At 35.8% G+C, this 22,551-nt stretch overlaps 1 protein-coding gene across 8 annotated transcripts in view; it reads left to right on the forward strand.

Moving 5' to 3' along the window:
- Positions 1-22,551, forward strand: part of LOC126820425 (synaptotagmin-16) — a 112,680-nt gene that overhangs the window by 53,421 nt on the left and 36,708 nt on the right. For 5 of the 8 annotated variants that reach the window (XM_050548386.2, XM_050548383.2, XM_050548385.2 and 2 more), the window contains one exon: positions 10,289-10,498. In XM_050548386.2, coding sequence (XP_050404343.1) covers positions 10,289-10,498 — 210 coding nt within the window. Of the gene's footprint in view, positions 1-345; positions 794-10,288; positions 10,499-20,166; positions 20,298-22,551 lie in introns of those variants that run through there. The other 3 variants (XM_050548380.2, XM_050548381.2, XM_050548387.2) reach the window with 2 other exon arrangements.

The following is a 22,551-nucleotide window of genomic DNA, read 5'->3' on the forward strand; positions in this document are numbered from 1 at the left end:
ATTTCATTATTTGATGATTTGATAAATCGATGTCAAGAAGTTTTATTATTTTAGAGAATTAACAAGTTTTAGCATTTTTGTGAATCAATTTTGTAAAGAAGTTTCATCGATGTCAAAAAGTTTTATGATTTCGTGAATGGATGTTACAAAGTTTTGAGAATCTATGCAAAGAAGTTTTGTGATTTTATGAATACGTACTGAAGATTTTTTTATAATTTAGTGAATCAATATCACAAAGTTGAATTATTTTTATAAATTTCATGTATTGATGTAAATCGATATCATAAGATGTAAAAAGTTTCATGATTTTGTGATTCTTTACAAAAAAGTTTTATCCTTTTCCAGTCGCTGATTATTCTGTGTAATAAAATTTGGAAAAGCCATTATGACTTCTTGATTGGTTACAGAAATTAACTGGTGGTGTGTTGTGATCATTCATGAACAGGAATTTTTACTGATTTCTTTCTGAATTAACCAATGAAAAAGAGGTTTAGTAAATCTTTATAATAAATTAACCAGTGAAATCATGTGACTGAATAAATGTTTGCGAAGAAATTAGAAGATTGGAGTTATTCCCCGAGCAGCTTTTTATTTTACTGTTGTGGATTTGGGGAAAACTCAGAAGATAAAAAGCCTTCGAAAAATGTCTACGAGGAGGGGAAGGAAACGGATAAAATATTGGATAAATCTGAACGCAACTCGATTAAAAATGGATCTATATCGTCAAGTAAACATGGAATAGCAGAGACACCTAGGAGTGAAACAGCAGGCGTCGATAATCCTGGGACCAATGGTTTGTATTTTATTTTTGGTGATGTTGTAATTCAAATACAAGCCTGGAAATAGGTACTTATTTAAAACTTGCTTATGTTCCAAACATTTAAGTCTGGGCTATCCAATGATCTAGAGAGTTGATTATAGGCTTGTCATGTGAATAAATATGTAACAGGACGGGGTGTTATCGATTTGCACTCGAGCGGTGGGAGTGACCGACTCTTATGCAAACCGGAAGTCCAGGTTCGTATACAGGATGTCAGGTTTCTCGCGTGAACCGAAGGAAAAGAGAACACATTTATAAAGTTTCAAAGTTTTATTTCGGAAAATACAAAAACTGAAAGACCAAAATGCGCGTTCGTAACTGTTGGTCTTCTCCCCTCCAATGGTGAACCAGCTGAAATAAAAGAACTCTGCCAAGTTCATCGACTATGTCTCTTTATCAAACAAGAAACTAAGAGTCCCGTCTACACAAAGTTCTATATCTTCCGTATGAAAACGGCCAAATAAATCAAACTTAGGAAAGATAACGATTGACGCCTGCCTCAGTCTGAACTAATAATATTCATCCAGAGGGACGCCACAAATCTTACATCTCCCAAACGGAAGCCGTAAAATAACTAGAAACTAGAACTAATAACTCCTCAAATAAACATAAAAATCACGGCTTGATACCTGCCTCAGCCTGAACTTCCAACATTCGTACAGAGGAAAGCAAACATATATTACATCACCCAAACGGAACCCGTGAAATAACTAGTAACTCAAAATTCTACTAATAAATATATACATCACAGCTTGATGCCTGTCTCAGCCCGAAATTACAACATTCGCACAGAAGAAGACAACGAATCTTACGTCACCCATGAAATAACTTAGTAACTCATAACTCTACTAATAAACCAACAATTTCCCTATAGTTTGGAACGCCAGTCTTAGCCTTAAGGACTAAAGGCAAAACTCTACCCCGGAGATCGAACTTAATTGCCCCGAGCGGAATAATGGGTTATTCCTGCGGAACTTGCCGATCATCAAAGACAAAGTCTCCCCTTGAGATGCTTACCACAGAGCGAAATAAATAATATTCCAGCTGAGGTTTGCACCCCCAACCGTTCGACTAAGACTGACTTTAAGTGGCCTTATATACCCTATCTATACGCTTTGTACTGTAGAATGCACGTGCATGAACCTTGACACGGATTTTAATCGCAATTCAGAACCCGCTCTCCCATTGGTTGACTTGACCCACGCTATCCAATCAGAAGCTCCGAACTACCCATCTCCAGCCATTCAACAAAATGGCGGGTTTCTCTAGAATTTTCACGTGGTACGAGCGTTAATTCAAGTTTAATGTAATATAGAGCCGATAATATAAGCCATTTCTATATATGGGCAAGAATAAGGCGAGTCAAAGTTTATCTCAACGCTTATCACCTACGAAACCCCCACAAATGTCTAAATTAAAAATTATTTATTTGAATCCAGAACAAAGACCTGCAATACGCAGATTTAGCTCTTAAATATAATGCACCTCTAACGGAGCTAAATCGCTATTCTTTGGTACCTAGAAATGGACACAAATGGGTGACAATGCATATACTAATGTAATATGAATGTATAAACTGATTTACATACAATCGTTTCTGTTTTTACTGAAATTTCTAATCTAATCACCTATGTTCGGCGAAATATGTAAAGAGTGCAAATTGAATGGTCGTCTTTGGCGTCTGGTTATTCCAGTCTACAACTGTAATATTCTCAATTGGGATATGTTTAGCCTCGTTTATCGAGTCATTTCATTTCACAAATGGTGCGAGAAAGCATTCTGGCACACGATTCTTGTACAAATTTTAAAATGTTCATTAGTCTTAAATATTGGATATCAGAAGCCCTACACAAAGTTCTGTATATCACTATCAGGCACCAAAATCATTATTTCCAAATGATTCTATTATATATAGAAAATACAAACTAATTTTTAGACCTATATTAATTAGATTTATACTTTTCTGCAAATCAGGTTGGACATAATGTTTTATTTTAAGCATAAATAGGGAAATATGGCGGTGGCTCACTTACCAGGAGGTCCCATGCTTGAGCCCGGTGTTGGCTGAGAAAGTATTTAGTTGTTTAGTTAGATGGGGCAAAAAAATGTTGGGTCCACCAGTGTACTCATTGGTGTGCATTATCAGTTGGAATTTGATGAAGAGTTGGCAGAAACACTGTTGTCCTGGCACAATTACACACAGCTTTGTATGCCCATCATTTATATTACCCAGTTACAAGAAATGAAATGGGGTTTTAACATCCTACTATTCTGTTCGGACTGGGTTAACAAGGACTGGCATATGCCATACAGTGTGCTATGAGGGAAATTTTTCCCAGACATCAGCGCTACAGCCTACTCTTAGATGAAATTCCCACTGCCAGGGGATCTTTACTTGCATGCCAATGTTTACACGGGACTCCAGTCTTTCATCCCATCAGAACAACTATGCATTGTCCATTGCTAGGCCCTCTATCCTGCATCACTGACAAGAGGGAACCATGTGGGGAAAATACTGATGAATTTTCTCAGCCAACACAGGGATCGAACACAGTGAGCCAACATCTTACTCACTGAGCCACCTCGGCTCCCTCCTAGTTACAGGATATTTAACCCCATTTCATTTCAACATGAATAATTTATTGAATTAATGTGGTTAAATGTTCTGGGTAGACTGTGGTCCCATGGTATTTCTAATTGTTTATTTATCATTATTTGTAATTAATACTAATGGTTGACTTAATGGCAGCATTATTAAATATAATTACAGCGTCAGGAATCGAGTCAGTTTGAATGTAGGAAATGTTAATTTCTTTGTGTATTTAATTTCCCCAACGTTAATGAGAGTATTGAAGGCGTGTAGATAATTAGACATTTTGGAATGCTGCTGTGGACAGACACAAGAATCTTGTTTAAATATTTATTTATATATACCGAGTGGTATGAGTGGTACATATTGTTGATTTGAATAGACTCTTTGTCAAGCTGATTAAAATACAGATCCATATTTAGTTTCGTTGTTTTATACTTTCGATGGCCTACACTACATGAAGGGGGTTGGATGGCTGAATGGTTAGCGTGCGCGCGCTGTATCATAAAGTCTGTCATTGAGTTGACTGGCGTGGTTTCGAATCCCCGGTTGTACGTGACAAGGAGTAGGGTCGCCTGTCCAACCTCGTGGGTTTTCCCCGGGTCCTCCGGTTTCCTACCATGGAAGCGAATTATTGAAATAAAATTAAACCATATGTTAGTCCCGAAATGACCTAGTTTGTGTCGAGTGGACGTTAAACCACATTTCTCTTTCTCTCTCTCACACTACATGAAGATCTGACAAGTTATAGTGGGTGTTCACGTCAGTGGTCAAACGAACGGCTTTTGTCCCTGTCACCAGACATTGATTAATCAATCAGTGTTGACGTTTCTAGTGGTTTACCCACAGTTCCGTGCATCAAAAGGTCAAGAACTCGTCGTAACAGACCGTTTCATTGACTTATCCCTCACTTCAACCAAAACGGTGGAAATATAACAACTCTTCCAGATCCTAGTGTAGTAAAGACAAGTAAAACGAAATTTTGAACTATAAAAATGAAACGAAATAGGATCAGTGTTTTAATCAGATTGACTCTTTGCAGAAGTGTATTCAAATTATTCCTTCTGGTTTTGTCAGTTATTAGCAAACCTGGAAATAATCCACCTGTCACAAACATTGTCAGGAACAGATTAAGACTTTGTTAGGCAGGCACAAATCCGCCGATGCTTGTCATTGTGTTTGGTACACATTTGATTGTCTTTAATAAGTGTTTCCATTCTTTACCAATATCCTATTCCCAGTACAAAAAAAGATCAAATGAAACAATGGATGGTGTACAATGTCATGTATTAATGAAAACTGCAATATGTTTTGAGCAATATATAGAAGTATTTACATTTAATATAATATATTCACTACACTTAACTACACTAAATACATTACATTATTACACTAATTACACTAAATACACTACATTAATACACTGAACACTACATTAGTTTACTATTCACTGAATTACTGGCACCTGCCGTAAAAGGGAAGTGTCCCAACTGCAATTTGTCTGAAACAATGGAGGACAGTTTATGGGAAGGGCAGATCTTGCAGCCTACTTCCATGTCAGATAAGGTCATCCGCCTGTCTCTTAAAGTAGACTAAAGTGGGTTAAAGTTTTGTTTAACAGTTATACCAATACGTCCGTCCATGTACATTGCAGTTAGTAAGATAATGCCAAATGGGGAGCGGGCTGTGTCATTTGTCAGTGAGAGGTACCCCATCCTAGTACAGTAGTACAAAAAAAAAGTTTGTGTTTTCTCTATAGGACTCCTCACAGTGGAAGCATTGTGCCTACAATACTTACATCTATAGGCAAGACAGTAATTCAGTGGAAAGTATACTATACACCTACATTTTGTCACTAAATACACTACATTATTACACTAAATACACTACAATATTACACTAAATACACTACATTATTACACTAAATGCACTATGATATTACACTGATACATTATTACACTAACAATACATCATTACACTAAAACACTACGATATTACACTAAACACACTACGATATTACACTGATACATTATTACACTAACACTTAATTATTACACTAAACACACTCCATTATTACACTAAATACACTTAATTGTTCCACTAAATACATGTTATTATTACACTAAACACACTTCGTTATTATCCTAAATACACTACATTATTACACTTATTACACAAACTAATACATTATTACACTAAATACACTACATTATTACACTAACTAATACATCATTACACTAACACTACAATATTACACTAATACATTATTACACTAACACTACATTATACTAACTGATACATTATTACACTAACACTACATCATTACACTAACACTACAATATTACACTAATACATTATTACACTAACACTACATTATTACACTAACTGATACATTATTACACTAACACTACATTATTACACTAACACTATGATATTACACTAACACTATGATATTACACTAACACTACATTATTACACAAATCACATTACAATATTACACTAACACTAAATTATTACACTAAATACACTACATTATTACACTAACTGATACATTATTACACTAAATAGACTACGATATTACACTTACTGATACATTATTACACTAACACTACATTATTACACTAAATACACTACAATATTACACTAACTGATACATTATTACACTAACACTAGGCTACATTATTACATCAAATACATTAAATAATCTAATAGTGTTCTTTATGCTTGGACAATCAAGTTTAATGATATATATATTTATAATATCACATGTCTACATGTAGACTCAATCAAAATTGCAATAGACAGGCTTACACGAAAATCATTGAACCAAGACCTCTTGCATTATTATATTAACTACTGGAAAGCATTGATTTCTGTTTTAACACAACTTTTCTTAAAGCTTGTTAAACAATGGAATATTATTGTTCAGATAAATCAATCATGTTAAAACAGCTACAAGTATCGGAAGTGCGGAGTCATGTTTTCCGTATATCGACACTAAAACAAGTCATTGAAAACCTTTATTGATGTAACATCTGACATTTCACTGTAAAACGTGAGACGTTGCCATCATTTGTTGCCCTAAGTGTTCACATCGGTCATTGTTGACATTTATTATGATGTCAGAACTTTGCCTAAGAGAGACAGACGATTTCGAGGACCGTGAAGAGACATAGAAGAACGTCTAAACGGAATCAATATTGAGTGTAATATCATATTCTGTTATAAAGTGGCAATAAGCTTACACCATTTGCAATAATTTGCCTTCATTATTCAGGCTTTAATCCTACTCGACCCATACACGAAGCGAATTATTGAAATAAAATTGAAACATAAGATATTCCCGAAATGACTTAGTTTGTGTCGAGTGGACCTGAAACCTCATCCTCATCAATAATTTGCCTTCATTACACAGCCTTTAATCCTACTAGACCCCTACACTAAAGTGAATTATTGAAATAAAATTGAACCACTTGTTAGTCCTGAAATGACCTAGTTTGTGTCGAGTAGACATTAAATCCCATCTCTCTATGTGTCATTTTGTGTAACACAGATTTGTCTATTATAGGTTAATAAGTATAATTTGCATACAGGCACTGTTAGCCATGATTATACATGGAGTAAATAGACGTCACTACTCTTTGTCACTGGTGTGGGTGGGGGGGTGGATGGTCGAATGGTTAGCACGTGCGCTTGTATCATACAGTCTGTCATTGAGTCAACGGGTGGGGTTTGGATTCCCCGGTTGTACGTGACAAGGAGTATGGTCGCCTGTCCAACCTCGTGGGTTTTCTCCGGGTCCTCGGATTTCCTCCCACTGCTAAAGACCCCTAAGCGCAAGCGAATTATTGAAGTAAAATTGAACAATGTGTTAGTCCCGAAATGACCTAGTTTGTGTCATTAAACCCCATTTCTCTTTCTCTCTTTGTCAGAGACAAGAGCTTGAAACAAACCCATAACAGACCTTACAATATATGGCCCACTGTAATGAATGCACTCTCTTGCTACAATGCTGCTGGTTAGTTTCAATGTACCTCAGTAAATAGTACTCATAAGCAAGAATAGAAATGTAAACCAAAGTTGTTCCAAGAAAACTTTGGATACTTTACAAATACACCATTTCCATTGGCTAAGAATAATAATTTTTTTTTAGGATTTTTGCTCTTATATAGCCTACTGGGAACAAAGTTTTTATCCATAATTTTAACATTTCTCTGTTTTTCATTTTGAGTAAAACTTTTATCACTAAATGCCTGGGACGCTTGTGGCTAACGCCCCGGATCTGTTCATTTGATCTAGTACATACGTTTGTTGTTTGAGATGCCTTGTGTAATTGTTTGTGTGTGGTGCAGGTCCCTGCACTTCAGGGGGGTTGGATGGCCGAATGGTTAGCATGTACCATACAGTCTGTCATTTGATTCCCCGGGTTTTGATTCCCCGGTTGTACGTGACCAGGAGTAGGGTCGCCTGTCCAACCTTGTGGGTTTTCTCTAGGTCTCAGGTTTCCTCCCACTGCTAAAGACCTCTACGCGCAAGCGAATGATTAAAATAAAATTGAACCATGTTTTGGTCCCGAAATGACCTAGTTTGTGTCGAGTGGATATTAAACCCCATTTCTCTCTCTCTCTCCCTGCACTTCATCTTCGATAGAAGGCTTCATCTCGCTTTAACTACATACATCTTGTAAAACTCGCACTTACTACTAACACAGAATACAGTATTCATGTACGTTAATATTTTTAGGAGACATTCAGTCGAGTATGACAGTCTCAAAATGAGGGTTGATGAGAACATAAGTCACCTATAAAGGAAGTGTATATATTCTGTTGAAAGACACCAAGCGATGTTCTAGTTTCTTTCATAATCAATACCAGGTCTCGGTAGAAATCCATTAAGATATCCGGCAACCATATTATATATCATCCCGAGCGTAGTTTCGTATCGCGATCAATACTTCGCTTGTTGTCTGGCGAAATTCATTAATATCATTTTACACTGTTATATCACAAGTCAAATAATGATCAACCAACACATGAACCAGTACAAATAGTTTATTTATAGTTTTATTGTCTTTGATCTTGGGTCATAAAAACATCCATATATGTATATATTTCTCTGGGAGTAGTTCAAAGGGACTCTTTTTATATTTATTTAATGGAGAATGTGTACCAAAGACCTGACGATGTTCCGATGGAACTGAAAGCGAGAGAGAGAAATGGGGTTTAACGTCCACTCGACACAAACTAGGTCTTTTCGGGACTAACACATGGTTCAATTTTATTTCAATAATTCGCTAGCGCCTTGGGGTCTTTAGCAGTGGGAGGAAACCAGAGGACCCGGAGAAAACCCACGAGGTTGGACAGGCGACCCTACTCCTTGTCACGTACAACCGGGGAATCAAAACTCTGCCAGTTGACTCAATGACAGACCGTATGATACAGCCCTGGAACTGAAAGCACTAGCTGCATAATACTGACTTTCTTTCCTAAACATTTTAATTCTACATTGTTATATGTTCTTATATAAACTTATTGACCTGGGTATATTAATATACATAATTTGAACAGTGTCTAGTCATTCGGATGGGATGAAAAAATGAGGTCCTGTATATTAGTACTTTTATTAGTTAGAATTTGATATAAAGCAGGGCTTATGTCGACTTTGCAACTCAGAGCAACTGCTTTCGACCACTTGCAAGATCAAATCACCAACTAAGAGCAACTGGTGCTCATGTGGACCTCGAACTTATAGCGATAACACTTAACGTGTGACTGTCAGTTTATTTATGACATGATCAACAAAATGGCAAACACTAGAACAAGCACCTCAAGTGCATGGTCGTTCTTGTTACAATTCCATTATCTGTTCTTATATAACTGTATTGACCTAGATATATTTACATACAGACTTTAAGCAGCGTATAGTCGATCAGATTTTCTTAGATTAGAAGATTTTATCTTTTAGAATAGAAGGCTTTTTTTTTATATACTCAAGGGGATACTCTTTGGCTTGAGAAAATCTTCTTAACATTGACAGAACCAAGTGGGTTATTTTTTTCATATCTAAACCCAGATTAATTCTTTCCAATTACATGTACATTTTGGAAATGAAATGATCTTAAAATCTCCACTTTCCCTTTCCGATACATCACTGAAAGTTCATTAAAATGATATCAAAAAATGGAGAATCATATAAAAAAAAAATATGTGATAACTAGCAGATGACCGGGAACTGTACAGGCTGTGCCTATGACTCTGAAACCGGAAGTGGTAGGCCACCGCCACCTGACCTATGTTACTCCCCAGTTGGAGCTACCCCAATACACCAAATTTCATCCTCGGGGACAGCCCAATTGTAGCCGCCAACCCTAAACAGACAAACAAATGACAGTCACAAATATTAGTATAGATATCGAGTGTTATACAGTGTGTGGGGGGTTGGATGGCTGAATGGTTAGCATGCGCGCGCTGTATCATAAAGTCTGTCTTTGAGTCGACTGGCGTGGTTTCGAATCCCCGGTTGTACGTGGCAAGGAGTAGGGTCGCCTGTCCAACCTCGTGGGTTTTCTCCGGGTCCTCCGGTTTCCTCCCACTGCTAAAGACCCATACGCGCAAGCGAATTATGTAAATAAAATTAAACCATATGTTAGTCCCGAAATGACCTAGTTTGTGTCGAGTGGACGTTAAACCCCATTTCTCTCTCTCTCTCTCTATACAATGTGTTTGGAACGAACAATCTTTTGATTTAACATTCTGTTTCTTGTTTCAGGAACAGATGCTGACATGCCATAAAACACTATTTAATTTCAGGAACAGTTTATATATAACAGATAAAAAAATAACACGTCTTTTAATTCAGCTTTCCGTTTGTTCTTTCAGGAACAGCATATATGATAGATGAAGATGACACATCTAGTGACAGTGATGACGAGGTTTTAAAACATTATCAAACCTCCTTGGCACAGGGATTAAAAACCTCTGGCAGCGTTCGCAGCGCTCTGTCCAAAAAAAGTAATAAAAGCTCCAAGAGTGGAAAAAGTTCCAAAAGTAGTAAAAGTGCAAAGAGTCAAGCAACTGTCAAAAGTCTAGGTTAGTGTCTTTTATTAGAGGCCGATATTGAAATGCTCTCTATCCTTCCGTCCATGTTTCTTGTTTTTTTGTTTTTTCAGTGATAACGTTATGAAACTTTTTAGATACATCAACCTATTGATAATACTATGCTAAGCAGCAAAAGAAATGTCGGACCGAGACCAAATAGAGCCGATGGTTTGCGCCAGGCTTTTCTGAGAGTGTGGTTCCAGGTGCCATTGACGTTCATCAGTCGTTTGCGCTGCTGTTATTGACACTCGCGGTGGACACACCAGATACTGATGTATAGACTGTGTACAGACTCCAAACCTTCTCTAATGTCTTGGAATTGTGATGAATTAATCACAAAACTGTTCACAAAAAATTGCTTTGAACCATTTAGTAAGCCGTTTTCTAGAATGATTTGATTAAAGTGCCTCTCTGATTTTGAAATTGTACTGACGCTTTTTTTCTTTGCTGTTTAGTATATTATGTAGCTGTCCCTTTTGCTAGTTTGAAATTTCTCGGATTTATGATATGATATACGTTTGTGTTTCCATGAAACCAAGATCTGAGACTAAATAGTTAAACATACATTATGTACCAGCTAAATCTGCCTGTTGCAGGTCTTTCTTTAGGTCTGAAATGTTATCTAAATTATTAATTAGACAACACCAAAATCAACTATAGATGCCATCAGATGGGTCGGATTTTCATTAGATTTGAATCTGATCTGCAGTTCAATGGTCTTGATGATTAACCGTAAAAATGGATAATTAAGACATCGTTTATTATCGTAACAACAGTAACAATGCCAGTCAAGGACTCGAGGCCACAGTGTTATTAAAATGAGTATTTTTTGCCTCAGAGTGAAGTAATTTGAAATGACCTGGTTAAACCCCATGAATTCAAAGTAGATAGGCGGAAGCTTTTTATGCATGTTACTTAGAAGTGGATATTACCATGTTAGTCTAAAAACGACTGCGGGGTGGGGGGATGCGATTGGTTAAAGCGTGTGCATTTAATCAGAAGGTCTGTCATTGAGTCAAGTGACCTGGTTTTGATTCCCCACTTGTAGTGACAAGGAGTAGGTTCGCCTTTCCAACCTTGTGGGTTTTCTGCAGGTTCCCCAGTTTCCTCCCACTGCTAAAGACCCCTACTCACAAGCGAATTATGTTAGTCCCAAAATGACCTAGTTTGTGTCGAGTGGATGTGTGACGAGACATTAAATCATATTCTATTCAGATGAAATTATTGACTGGATGTTCACATAAATTTACATGTGTAAACTATGATTTTATTGTTGACGGAATTTACATGTGTTGACGAAATGATCAAGCCTGAATGAACAATTATGAGATTAATAGATTTCCAGGTATGTGGCAGCTATGATTTATTATTGACTGGATGATCAAGTAGATTACTAGATTTCCAACTATGGAAGTTGTGATTTAATTAGATATCGTGTAAGCACATGTATATAAAATATAATCAATCGTCCTACATGAATCTGTTTTTTAGTTTCAGTCAATATAACATTATACAATATTGATCATATTTCTCTGCTAAATATTAAATATCTTAACAGGATAAACAGATGAATTTATTTCAGTTTGAGCCAATTCAAAATAGTATTCTTTTTTTTTTATATCAGTTTAAATTAAACGTATATGTAAGAGCTATATCTGCCTTTTGCAGGTCTTTTTTTCGTCCTGAAATGTTAGACATTTATTAACATGAAAAGACCATAATCAACTCTCGATGCCATCTTATATGTCTGATTTTCATTGGATTTGACTCCGATCAACTGTTCAAAGCCCTATGATGATCAACCTTAAAAATGGATAATCAAGACTTTGTTCATTATCGTGACAGCTGTCACAATGACAATAAGGGCTACATTGATTTTAAAATGTGAAATTTTTAGCATATTCCATTAACATCATCTAGTTTTTAACTATTAAACTGAGAACTGCCAGCTCTTTATCTAATCTTCCATAAATTATCTTCAAAAATAAACATGGGAAATATGGCGGACAATTCAATCATGTATTGACAGATACAGCAGTATTAAGAGGTGATATTTTATAGAACTCTCATGCAAATCTTCATTATAGGTCTTCAAAGGTTTCCATTTTCAAACTAAAGTGTTTAGTATTGTAGTATTCATTATTCATTGTCAGTTTAAATAATGGGAATTTGATGAGTCTTCTGGGTGTGGTCTAATATTAAAAAAGTAAACAGAGAAACATACATATATTTATTTGATGACTGACAATTTCATGAAATCAGAGAATGCATCAAATGCATCAGTTGATCGAATGAAATGAAAGGAGGTTTAATTATTAATTAATATAATATCCTACTTTTCTGCACCAACCAGGCTAGTAAACCCAGAAATACGCCATGCAGTGTGCTGTGAGGCACATTTTACCTGGGCAGCAGCGTTTCCGTCTATTCTTTGAAAGTAAATGAAATGAGATCTAACGTCCTACTTTTCTGCTCCGCTAATGAAGATGGGCATACACCATGCAGTGTGCTATGATAAGGGAAATTTTGCCCAGACAGCTACGCTACGGCCTGCTCTTATATCGAATTCCAACAGTCAAAGGATCTTTTACATGCATGGCAATACATTTATGTACACATGACCTCAGTTTTTCATCCCATCTGAATGACTAGACAGCTGTCCTTGTCAGGCCCTCCATCCTGCACCACTGACAAGGTGAAACCATGCTGGTAAATCCTGATGAACTTTCTCGTTGAATACCGGGAACCAGGAGCAAGCTAACTACCTCCAGGCTAGCGAGCCAGCATCTTACTCACTTAGCTACCATGGATTGCCCGATTGTTATTTGTCAAACTTAAAATGCCAATGGTTCATATACATGCCTGGCAACGTGTACATAGGGAAGTGGTTATTTGTCCCATCCAAATGACTGGACACTTTTCCTTGCCTGGCCTTCCACCCTATACAACTGACAACAGTTTGACCATACGAAGTTACAATCAACAACATATATGCTCTGGTGGCTCGGTGAGTAGGTCATCGGCTCACTAATCAGTATAGGTCGTGGTTTCAACTTTGGTGTTGGCAGAGAGAGTTCCTCAGGATTTTCCAGTGTTGATTCCCCTTGTCAGTGATGCAGGACTAAAGGACTGCTCAGGACAAATGTCTAGTAATTCAATACCAATTCCAATGCACGTAACAAGGCATGTAGTACTAAGTAGTTTGGACTGGATATAAAGCTGAAGGCCTGTTTATACCATTGCCAGTATGTGAAGGATCCCCTGATAGTTGGATATCAAAATAAAATTACACCAAAGGCTGTGTATGGTTCCACCTCGTCTCTTGCCACAACGGGTTCCCCTTTATTTCTGTCATATTAATTCTATTGTGAATATCAACCAAGACTTCCAGAACTATTAACATTTGCTAGAAACCGTTCTCATGGGGTTGACATATAATAATATAATTGGTGAGATATTACTGCCCTCTAATAATTGATTAAGTCCCACATTAAATGGTTTTATGATCTGCTAATGAATGAAATAAGGCATAAAGTCAATCATTTGCCCATTGGATGTTGAGTTGTGGCCAGAGATCCATCGTAGATAACCCTGTATTTGGTTAAATTGTTATTTGAAGTTTGTAGCATCAAAGATTTACTTACAGGATTTTTTCTGCCAATTGATTCATCACTGTGATTCTTGTTTTTTTGTGGGGTTGTTTGTAATTTTCTGACATTCTTTACTTATTGGAATTTGATAGGGAATATAAAGAACAATAATTATATCAGTGTGTTGTTGCTAATACCTTTAATGGAATAAGAAAGAGCAGGGTTTGCAAAAATCATAAATGGAATGTTGAAACTATTTTAAAATTTGTTCAAGAGTTGAGCATTTTGTATAATATTGGGAGTAACAGTTGAGGGTTTTATTGGATGTTACAGGTTGTGTGTTAGTACTGAATTTATGTTTTTAATACATGTATGACTGATTTTGGATAGTAGAGAGTTTATTGCATCTTATAGACTGTGTGTTATTACTGATTATTAGTTTTAAGAGGACTGATTGGGTGGTAATTAATGGATTGTGTGTTATAACTGGATTAATAGTTTTAAGAGGACTGATTTTGGAGGGTTGAGAGTTTTATGAGATGGTTAATACTCGATTTATATTTTAATACAATTGATTTTGGAGGGTTGATACTTTTATTGTTGGATGGTATTGTATGTAATAATTGGATTAGTAGTTTTAAGAGGACTGATTTTTTAGGGTTTTATTTGGTGGTTTAGATTATGTGTTTTAACAGGATTAATAGATTGTTTTATTGGATGTGTTATAACTAGATTAATAGTTTTAATAGAACTGATTTTGGAGTGTTGAGGGAATTATTGGATGTGTTATAAAATGGATTAATAGTTTTAATAGGACTGGTTCTCAAGGGTTGAAAGTTTGATTGGATGTGTTGTAACTGAATCAATAAATTTAATATAACAGATTTTGGAGGGTTTAAGGGGTTTATTGGGCGTGTTATAAATGGATTAGTAGTTTTAATAAAACAGATTGTTGAGGGTAGAGGGGTTTATTGGATATGTAATAACTGGATTGATAGATCTAATAGGTCAGATTCTGGAGGGTTATGGGGTTTTATTAAATGTTATACATTGTGTGTAATAACAAGATTAATAGGACTGATGTAGAGGGAAGGGGTTTTATTAAATGTTATACATTGTGTGTAGTAACAAGTTTAAAGGACACTGCAGAGGATTGAAGGTTTTATTAGATGTTATACATTGTGTGTAATAACAAGATTAATACATAGAGGACTGCATGATTTTGAGGGTTTTATTAGATGTTATAGATTGTGTGTAATAACAATGTTAATAGACTGATGTAGAGGGAAGGGGTTTTATTACATGTTATACATTGTGTGTAATAACAATGTTAATAGACTGATGTAGAGGATTGAAGGTTTTATTAGATGTTATGCATTGTGTGTAATAACAAGATTAATACATAGAGTCCTGCATGATATTGAGGGTTTTATTAGATGTTATGCATTGTGTGTAATAACAAAATTAATAGTCATATTTTTAATTGTCATATTTTTAGGAACACAAAATACGTCAAAAACTAGCAAAATGTTTAAGTGAAAGCATGAAAAATTCTTAAAAAAAGTAATGACCTATGTAAACAGAAATCAGTTTCTATTGGAAACAATTACTGTGTTCTGTTAATGTATTTTTCCATTATTAAATGGACTGCACTTGTTATAGATGATGTTAGGCCACAACAATTTGAATTTTTGTTAGTCAGCAACGCGTATTAAAAGTTGTGCTTCCTACTTCCTATTTCTTAGAGGGGAAAAAAACTGATTTATACAAAAAGTACATTTGGTTGCTGTTTTAAAAAGCTTTTAGTTCCAAAATTTGTAAGTTTTGAAATTTTAAGCCAAACATCGTTCATGGGATTCAAAGGACCATCTATCCAGACCCGGAAAGTCTTTAAAAATTGAATTGGTTGGGTCTTATTTATCAACCATTGTTCATCTGATTCTAGTGGTTGAATTTATCAAGACCCGGAAAGAACTAAAGCTTAAATTGGTTTGCCCTTTAGTTATGATTTATAGAACTCTATATATAGAACATCATCTCATTCTTTAAGCATCAATAGAACAACTGTACATATTATTGATTATCATTAGTATTATTAATTATATATTCCTGCTTTTTATTGTGTATTTACACGTTCAAAAAAGGCGGTAAGCAATCAGAATTGTTGTAAAGCCTATGGCTTGTCATGGCTTGTAGGCTACATGTAGTTCACACCTTGATTCACTCGTGACATGTTGGATTTTAGTTTTGGCAAATTGTTCATTTACCTTACCTTAATTGCATGCTTCTGTGTTGTTTTTGTTCTATGTTTATAGTGAGATTGCATTGGTGTGCTGTATTCGTGTACTCTTTGTTCTATGTTATGGTGAGATTGTGTACTTACTGTGTGTTCTACATGGTGAGTTTATTGTCTGTGAACGAAACAATGATACCAGATGTATTCTTGTAGCGCATGTATGAATGCAGTCAATGTTGTAATGATGTGTCCTCATATCACGAGATAATAAAATATGACTTATTTATTGATCATTTTATTGAATAAGAAAACCATGTCATTGCATGATTAGGATTATGATAGAATTGAAATTATTGCTCAAGGTTAGTTTGAGTGGTTGTAGGAAAACATTTCCTGACGATTGTGTAGTCATCCGCAAATTGGTGTCAAGACATGGAATGAATCTGACAGATCGTCACGTAAATACTGTTGAATGTACAATATATTTCACGACAGCATGCAACCTCGATATTACAATATTCATGCATATACTGGATAAGTTTTCGTCTGAAGAACATGTTTCATTCATTTTGGGACAAATTTGTTGCAAGTAAAGGAGGTGGTTTGAATCTGTTTATACAAAAATTCAACTGATTTATTTGGATTTGTGTCTAGTTTGATTGTTGAAGAAGTTAACCAATAGTGTCCATTTTTACAACAGAATGTGTATTAAGTTAACCAATGGTGTCTGTCTTTACAACTGGTCATATAGTTTGATTGTTAACCAATAGTTTCAGTCTTTCAACAGATTATAGTTTGATTGTAAACCAATAGTATCAGTCTTTACAACAGGTCATATAGTTTGATTGTTAACCACTAGTGTCAGTCTTTCAACAGATTATAGTTTGATTGTAAACCAATATATAGTGTCGGTCTTTACAAGTGATTATATAGTGTTATTGTTAACCAATAGTGACAATCCTTACAACAGATTACATAGTTTGATTGTCAGCCAGTAGTGTCGGTCTTTACAACCGATTATATAGTGTTATTTTTAATAACCAATTGTGTCCGTCTTTACAACAGACTGTGTAATGAGTTAACCAATACAACAGGTCCTATAGTTTGATTGTTAACCAATAGTTTCAGTTTTTACAACATATTATACTCTTGTTATTAAGTATGATGAAGGAACAAGTTAAGCCTCCCGCTACTGTCAGGTTTTACAGTCGATTATAATCTTGTTTCATTTATTAAAGCCCCTGATTGTCATTTTTGAGTTAATCCCTTCTAAACTACAATATAATATTATCTTTTAAGCCTAGCGCAGATGATGGAACATATATATGTCGATCAACAAAAACACGGAACAGGTCTTTTGTTTTGTTTTTTTCCCAGACGATGAGCATGGTCCCACAGATGAATGAATGTTTAAGCTCAAACAATAAGTCTAGCGCAACATAAACTCACCGCAGACCATAAACTTGATGAACGTATGTTTTAGCTCGAATAATACACTAATGCCCAATGACATGTATATATTAACATATGTCATTGTTACTGCCATATAAAATCACGTGATTTCAAAATGGCATACATATCACATGCCATTTGAATGTATGTTCCGAAATGTTGGGTTTCACTGCAGAGGGTCCAAATATCTAGCCAGTTTCGTTTCACAAACATTTTGTTGAAACATTTTAATTCATGTTTTTTCTTTTAACTCGCAAACAGTGAACAAATTGATCAGAACAATGTCTTCATGGATGTTCGACTTAAATGTTCCATTGCCTGCATTTAGCTTAATGGGCCTCTCTTCAATATAATTGAACTCTTGCTGGATTAGTTTTCTTAATTAAATGTTGAATTTTAGTGTGGATTAAGCCATGAAAAATTACAACGTTGTCTGAAAAAAAAATGCAGAAGACGAACAGTGGCTTTAATGAATATTTTTCCGATTTTTACGCACGACAGTCATTCAAACTATTTTGCGGATTGATCCGAGAATAAATTGTGACAGGATGTAACTTTTATTCGGTCTTTGGCCTCTGACATCTGAAGTCGGCATAAAAAAGGTTATTTCACAATCTATAAGTTCAACCGTTTCGACGTGTTCTGGAGTAGGGATGCCTGTCCAATATCATGGGTCTCTCCGGCATCCTTCTTCAGCTAAAGAATCATATTTTAGAAATAAAACCGAACATATGTTAGTCCTGAAATTAACTAGTTTGTGTTGAGTGGATGGTGTGGTTGTTTTGTTTTTTGTGAGAGTATGAAGACTGGCTGGTGTAATAATATCTCGATAGATCTGTGAATAGGTCAAAGTTCAAAACATACTGGCTGTATTTGTTATGACTTACACTACAATAATATATTCAGTGTTATCAATATTTATTGTTATTCATTCTATGATCTCTGTGGATATAGCAGGGCAAATTTTACCGATAAATGCAAATACTACATGGATATATTGCACAATATAGAATATGATAGATCTTTGATTTTATGATGAAATCATCAACAAATCTTTGAATAGATCTATGAAATGTCACGCAAACAAACCACTGCTTAGTGTTTGAAATTAAAATACTTAAGCTATCAAATCTGTGAATTAGATCTGTGGAACCACTTGTAAACTGTTAGGTGTTTCAGATTAATTATTGATATTTGAATCACATAGAAGATAAAAAAAACTTTGGATATTGATATTTGAATCACATAGACCATAGAGGATAAAAACATTTGGATATATTATTCTGTAGTCTAGCAGTATAAAGACATGATTTCAATCTAGGTTATATGATTTGGATACAGCGTTGGCACTGGCGATGTGAGTTATTCTGTGTAGTGTTTTAACCCTCCAGCACTTGGTACTGGTACATGTAAACATTCACCACCCTTGTTCCTTGAAAACAAGTTTGAGAAATGTGGTATATTTCATAACGGATCCCTGAACATCCCAAACCTAGAGCGCTGCAAACCGACCGAATCATTTGAATAACTCTGTGTATATTGTAAGAACGTATACTCGTTCTTGACAGCACCACAACTATTCATGTGAATTTGTTGGTTCAAGGCACTCTTAACTCTAAAGAATGTATACTCGTTCTTGACAGCACCACAGCTGTTCACATGAATTAGTTTGGGTTAAGGCCATCTAACTCTAAAGATGTTTACTCGTTCTTGACAGCACCACAGCTATTCATGTGAATTGGTTCGTTTGAGGCGGGCTAACTCTAAAGATGTATACTCGTTCTTGGCAGCACCACAGCTATTCACGTGAATTGGTTGGTTTAAGGCGCTCTAACTCTAAAGAACATATACTCATTCTTTGCAGCACCACAGCTATTTGTTGGTTTCTAGCTGTATGGGGGATCACGTGGCTTAGTGGGTAAGACGCTAGCTCGCTAGTCTGGAGGTCAGGTGTTCGATCCCTGCATTGGCCGAGAAAGTTCATCCAGATTTTCCGGCGTGGTTCTCCCTTGTCAGTGATGCAGGATGGAGGGGCTGACAAGGAAAGCTGTCTAGTCGTTCGGATGGGACGAAAAACCGAGGTACTGTGTACACATTGGCGTGCACATAAAAGATCCCTTGGCAGTTGGAATTCGATATAAGAGTAGGCCGTAGTGCCGCTGTCCGGGCACACTGTATGGCGTATGCCCGTCTTCATTAGCCCAGGTTAGGAGCAGAACAGTAGGACGTTAAACTCCATTTCATTTCATTTCGAGCTGTATGGGGCAGTCCAGGGGTTAAAGGGTTAACACAAGATTTGAGCAGTCCAAGTGTTAAAGGGTTAATGTGTTTTGTTGTGCTATGTATATGAACAGATCAGATTTTATGTGATAGATGTAATAAAAGGAAGAGGAAGCTGGGAATATTAAGAAGAGACCACTATGACTTCTACATAATACATAAAGTTGGATTTAGCAGTTTAAAACCCTAAAAATGTTTTTTAATAAATTTGAAACTTGGTTGCGAGAACTAGGTTAGTTTTCATTCATTAGTTAAGATTTGTTTTTTTGTCATGGATAGCTAGGGTGTTTTGTCTGGAATCTAGAAAGATTGGGTGGCTGAATGCATGTGCATGTGACAGAGTCAAATGTTCTGGTGTTGTTCCTAGTTGTGTACGTGACAAGGAGTAGGGTTACATCCCTAACCTCATGGATAACTGGACGGTATTGCAAATATTGAAATGAAATGAAATGGGGATTGTCTAGCGTAGTTTGTTAGCCGAATGCATGCACTTTAGATCATAAGGTCTGTAATTGAGCAGAATGACAAACCTTCAAAGTTTAAAATCTCAACAACACAATATTTATGTCATTTCGAGACTATTATTATTATTATTTTCCTATTATGATATGGGAGGAGAATTTTGCCTTGACAGAGATGTTTCTAAGTTTCCACTTAATTTAGTCATCGAATTTCATCTTTCAAGGGCACTTTTATGTACACTTTTTCCACACAGATGGATCCTCATGTCGTCGGATACCCCAGTTTCAGTTATAAGATATGATTTAAATTGTCTGTTCATAGTATATTTTGGTTTCGATTCCCCAGTTGTACGTGACAAGGAGAAGTGTCACCTGTCCAACTTCATGGGTTTTCTTTGGGTCCTCCAGTTTCCTCCCACTGCTAAAGACCCCTACCTGCGGGCGAATTATTGAATAAAATTGAACCATGTGTTAGTCCCAAAATGACCCGGTTTGTGTCGAGTGGACGATAAACCCCCATCTCTCTCTCTCACCCTTTAAAGGCCAAGTGAATTATTCAAATAAAATTGAACCATATGATAGTCCTGAAACGACCTAGTTTGTGTTGTAGACCTTAAACCCCATCTCTCTCTCTCTCTCTCTCTCTCTCTCTCTCTTAGTATAGTTTCTATGGACTAGTAAAAGACAGAGTTGCTATGTCTAACTAAGGCTAGTAAATGATTCCATGCTCTATTCACGACCAGTACACACGAGACCCTAATATCAATTTATATTGATTGGAATATTTTAAATCATGTTTATATTACCCTCAAGGGAGAAGACTATCACATACTTGTGTCGCTAGTCCATGTTAGACCAGTCAGCATTTGAAATTTCCATTATTCAATTTCCAGACAAGATTATCCAGTGGGAAAAATCTACAAGACAGTTTGATCAGGGTTAAAAAAGCAAACATTAATTATTAATTGATACTTTAGTTTGTGTCTGACATGTCTGTGGTGGGTTTCTTATTTCCAGACTTGATCTCAATGGGGTAGATTTAGACATCTTTTCCTCTCTTTTGAATAATTGGACGATTAAATCTTTGTGAACTGAAGTTAATAAAAAACACATTCTGGTATTATCAAAGTTTGTGTCTGACATGTATGTGACAGGGTCTTATTTCCAGACTTGGATCTCAATGGGGTAGATTTAGACATCTTTTCATCTCTTTTGAATAATTGGACGATTAAATCTTTGTGAAGTTGAGTTAATAACAAACACATTCTGGTATTTTTTAAGTTCAGCCATTGCAGATTTTTTATGTTTTTATTCATTATCTAGAGAATCTGAAGTACAAATTTGTTTGTCTTTAATTAGGGTGGTTGATCGAGTGAACACAACTCACCCACATTTTCTCAAATAAAAGTTTGGAAACCAGAATAACCTTTCTTTACATTTATCAAAAGCATTGAGAGATCGTATTTGTTCCTGAAGCAAGGACTGCGAGTTTTACAACATCTGGACGTTGCTAGATTACTTTGCAATTCCCGAACTTTAGCTACATTTTCTCCCTTTACTGCAGACACATGAACAGTGGCGTCCAATCAGAAATTGTGACGGTTACGCATTCAAATCAAATAAAGCAACCTCTACAGAAACCTTGACATTGAACAAACCTTGAACTTTGCAACTCGATTATCACAGGTAGACATTTTAGCTGGAAAGAACAAGACTTGGTATTTGCAATGATCGAGGAATCTGATAGGCTCTAAAGCTGGGTGAATACCCAATTGAAATTAGTGCCGAAATATGCAGGGTAATACGTAAAGGCCTTGATAAGATATAGAGAGTAAAAGTGATATCAAGCATTCTATTGAAGATGTTGAGAGATAAACACAGGATGTTATTTAGAGTGCTTAATGTGTTAGAATTAATATTTAGCAATTAGCATGATTAAAGGCTAAATAATAATGGCAAATTATTCAAATTGGAAGTTTAAACTATCAGATACTAGATAATAGATAAAATATGACTGACTGAAAC

The sequence above is a fragment of the Patella vulgata genome, chromosome 5, assembly GCF_932274485.2.
Source record: "Patella vulgata chromosome 5, xgPatVulg1.2, whole genome shotgun sequence".
NCBI classification, from domain to species: domain Eukaryota; kingdom Metazoa; phylum Mollusca; class Gastropoda; family Patellidae; genus Patella; species Patella vulgata.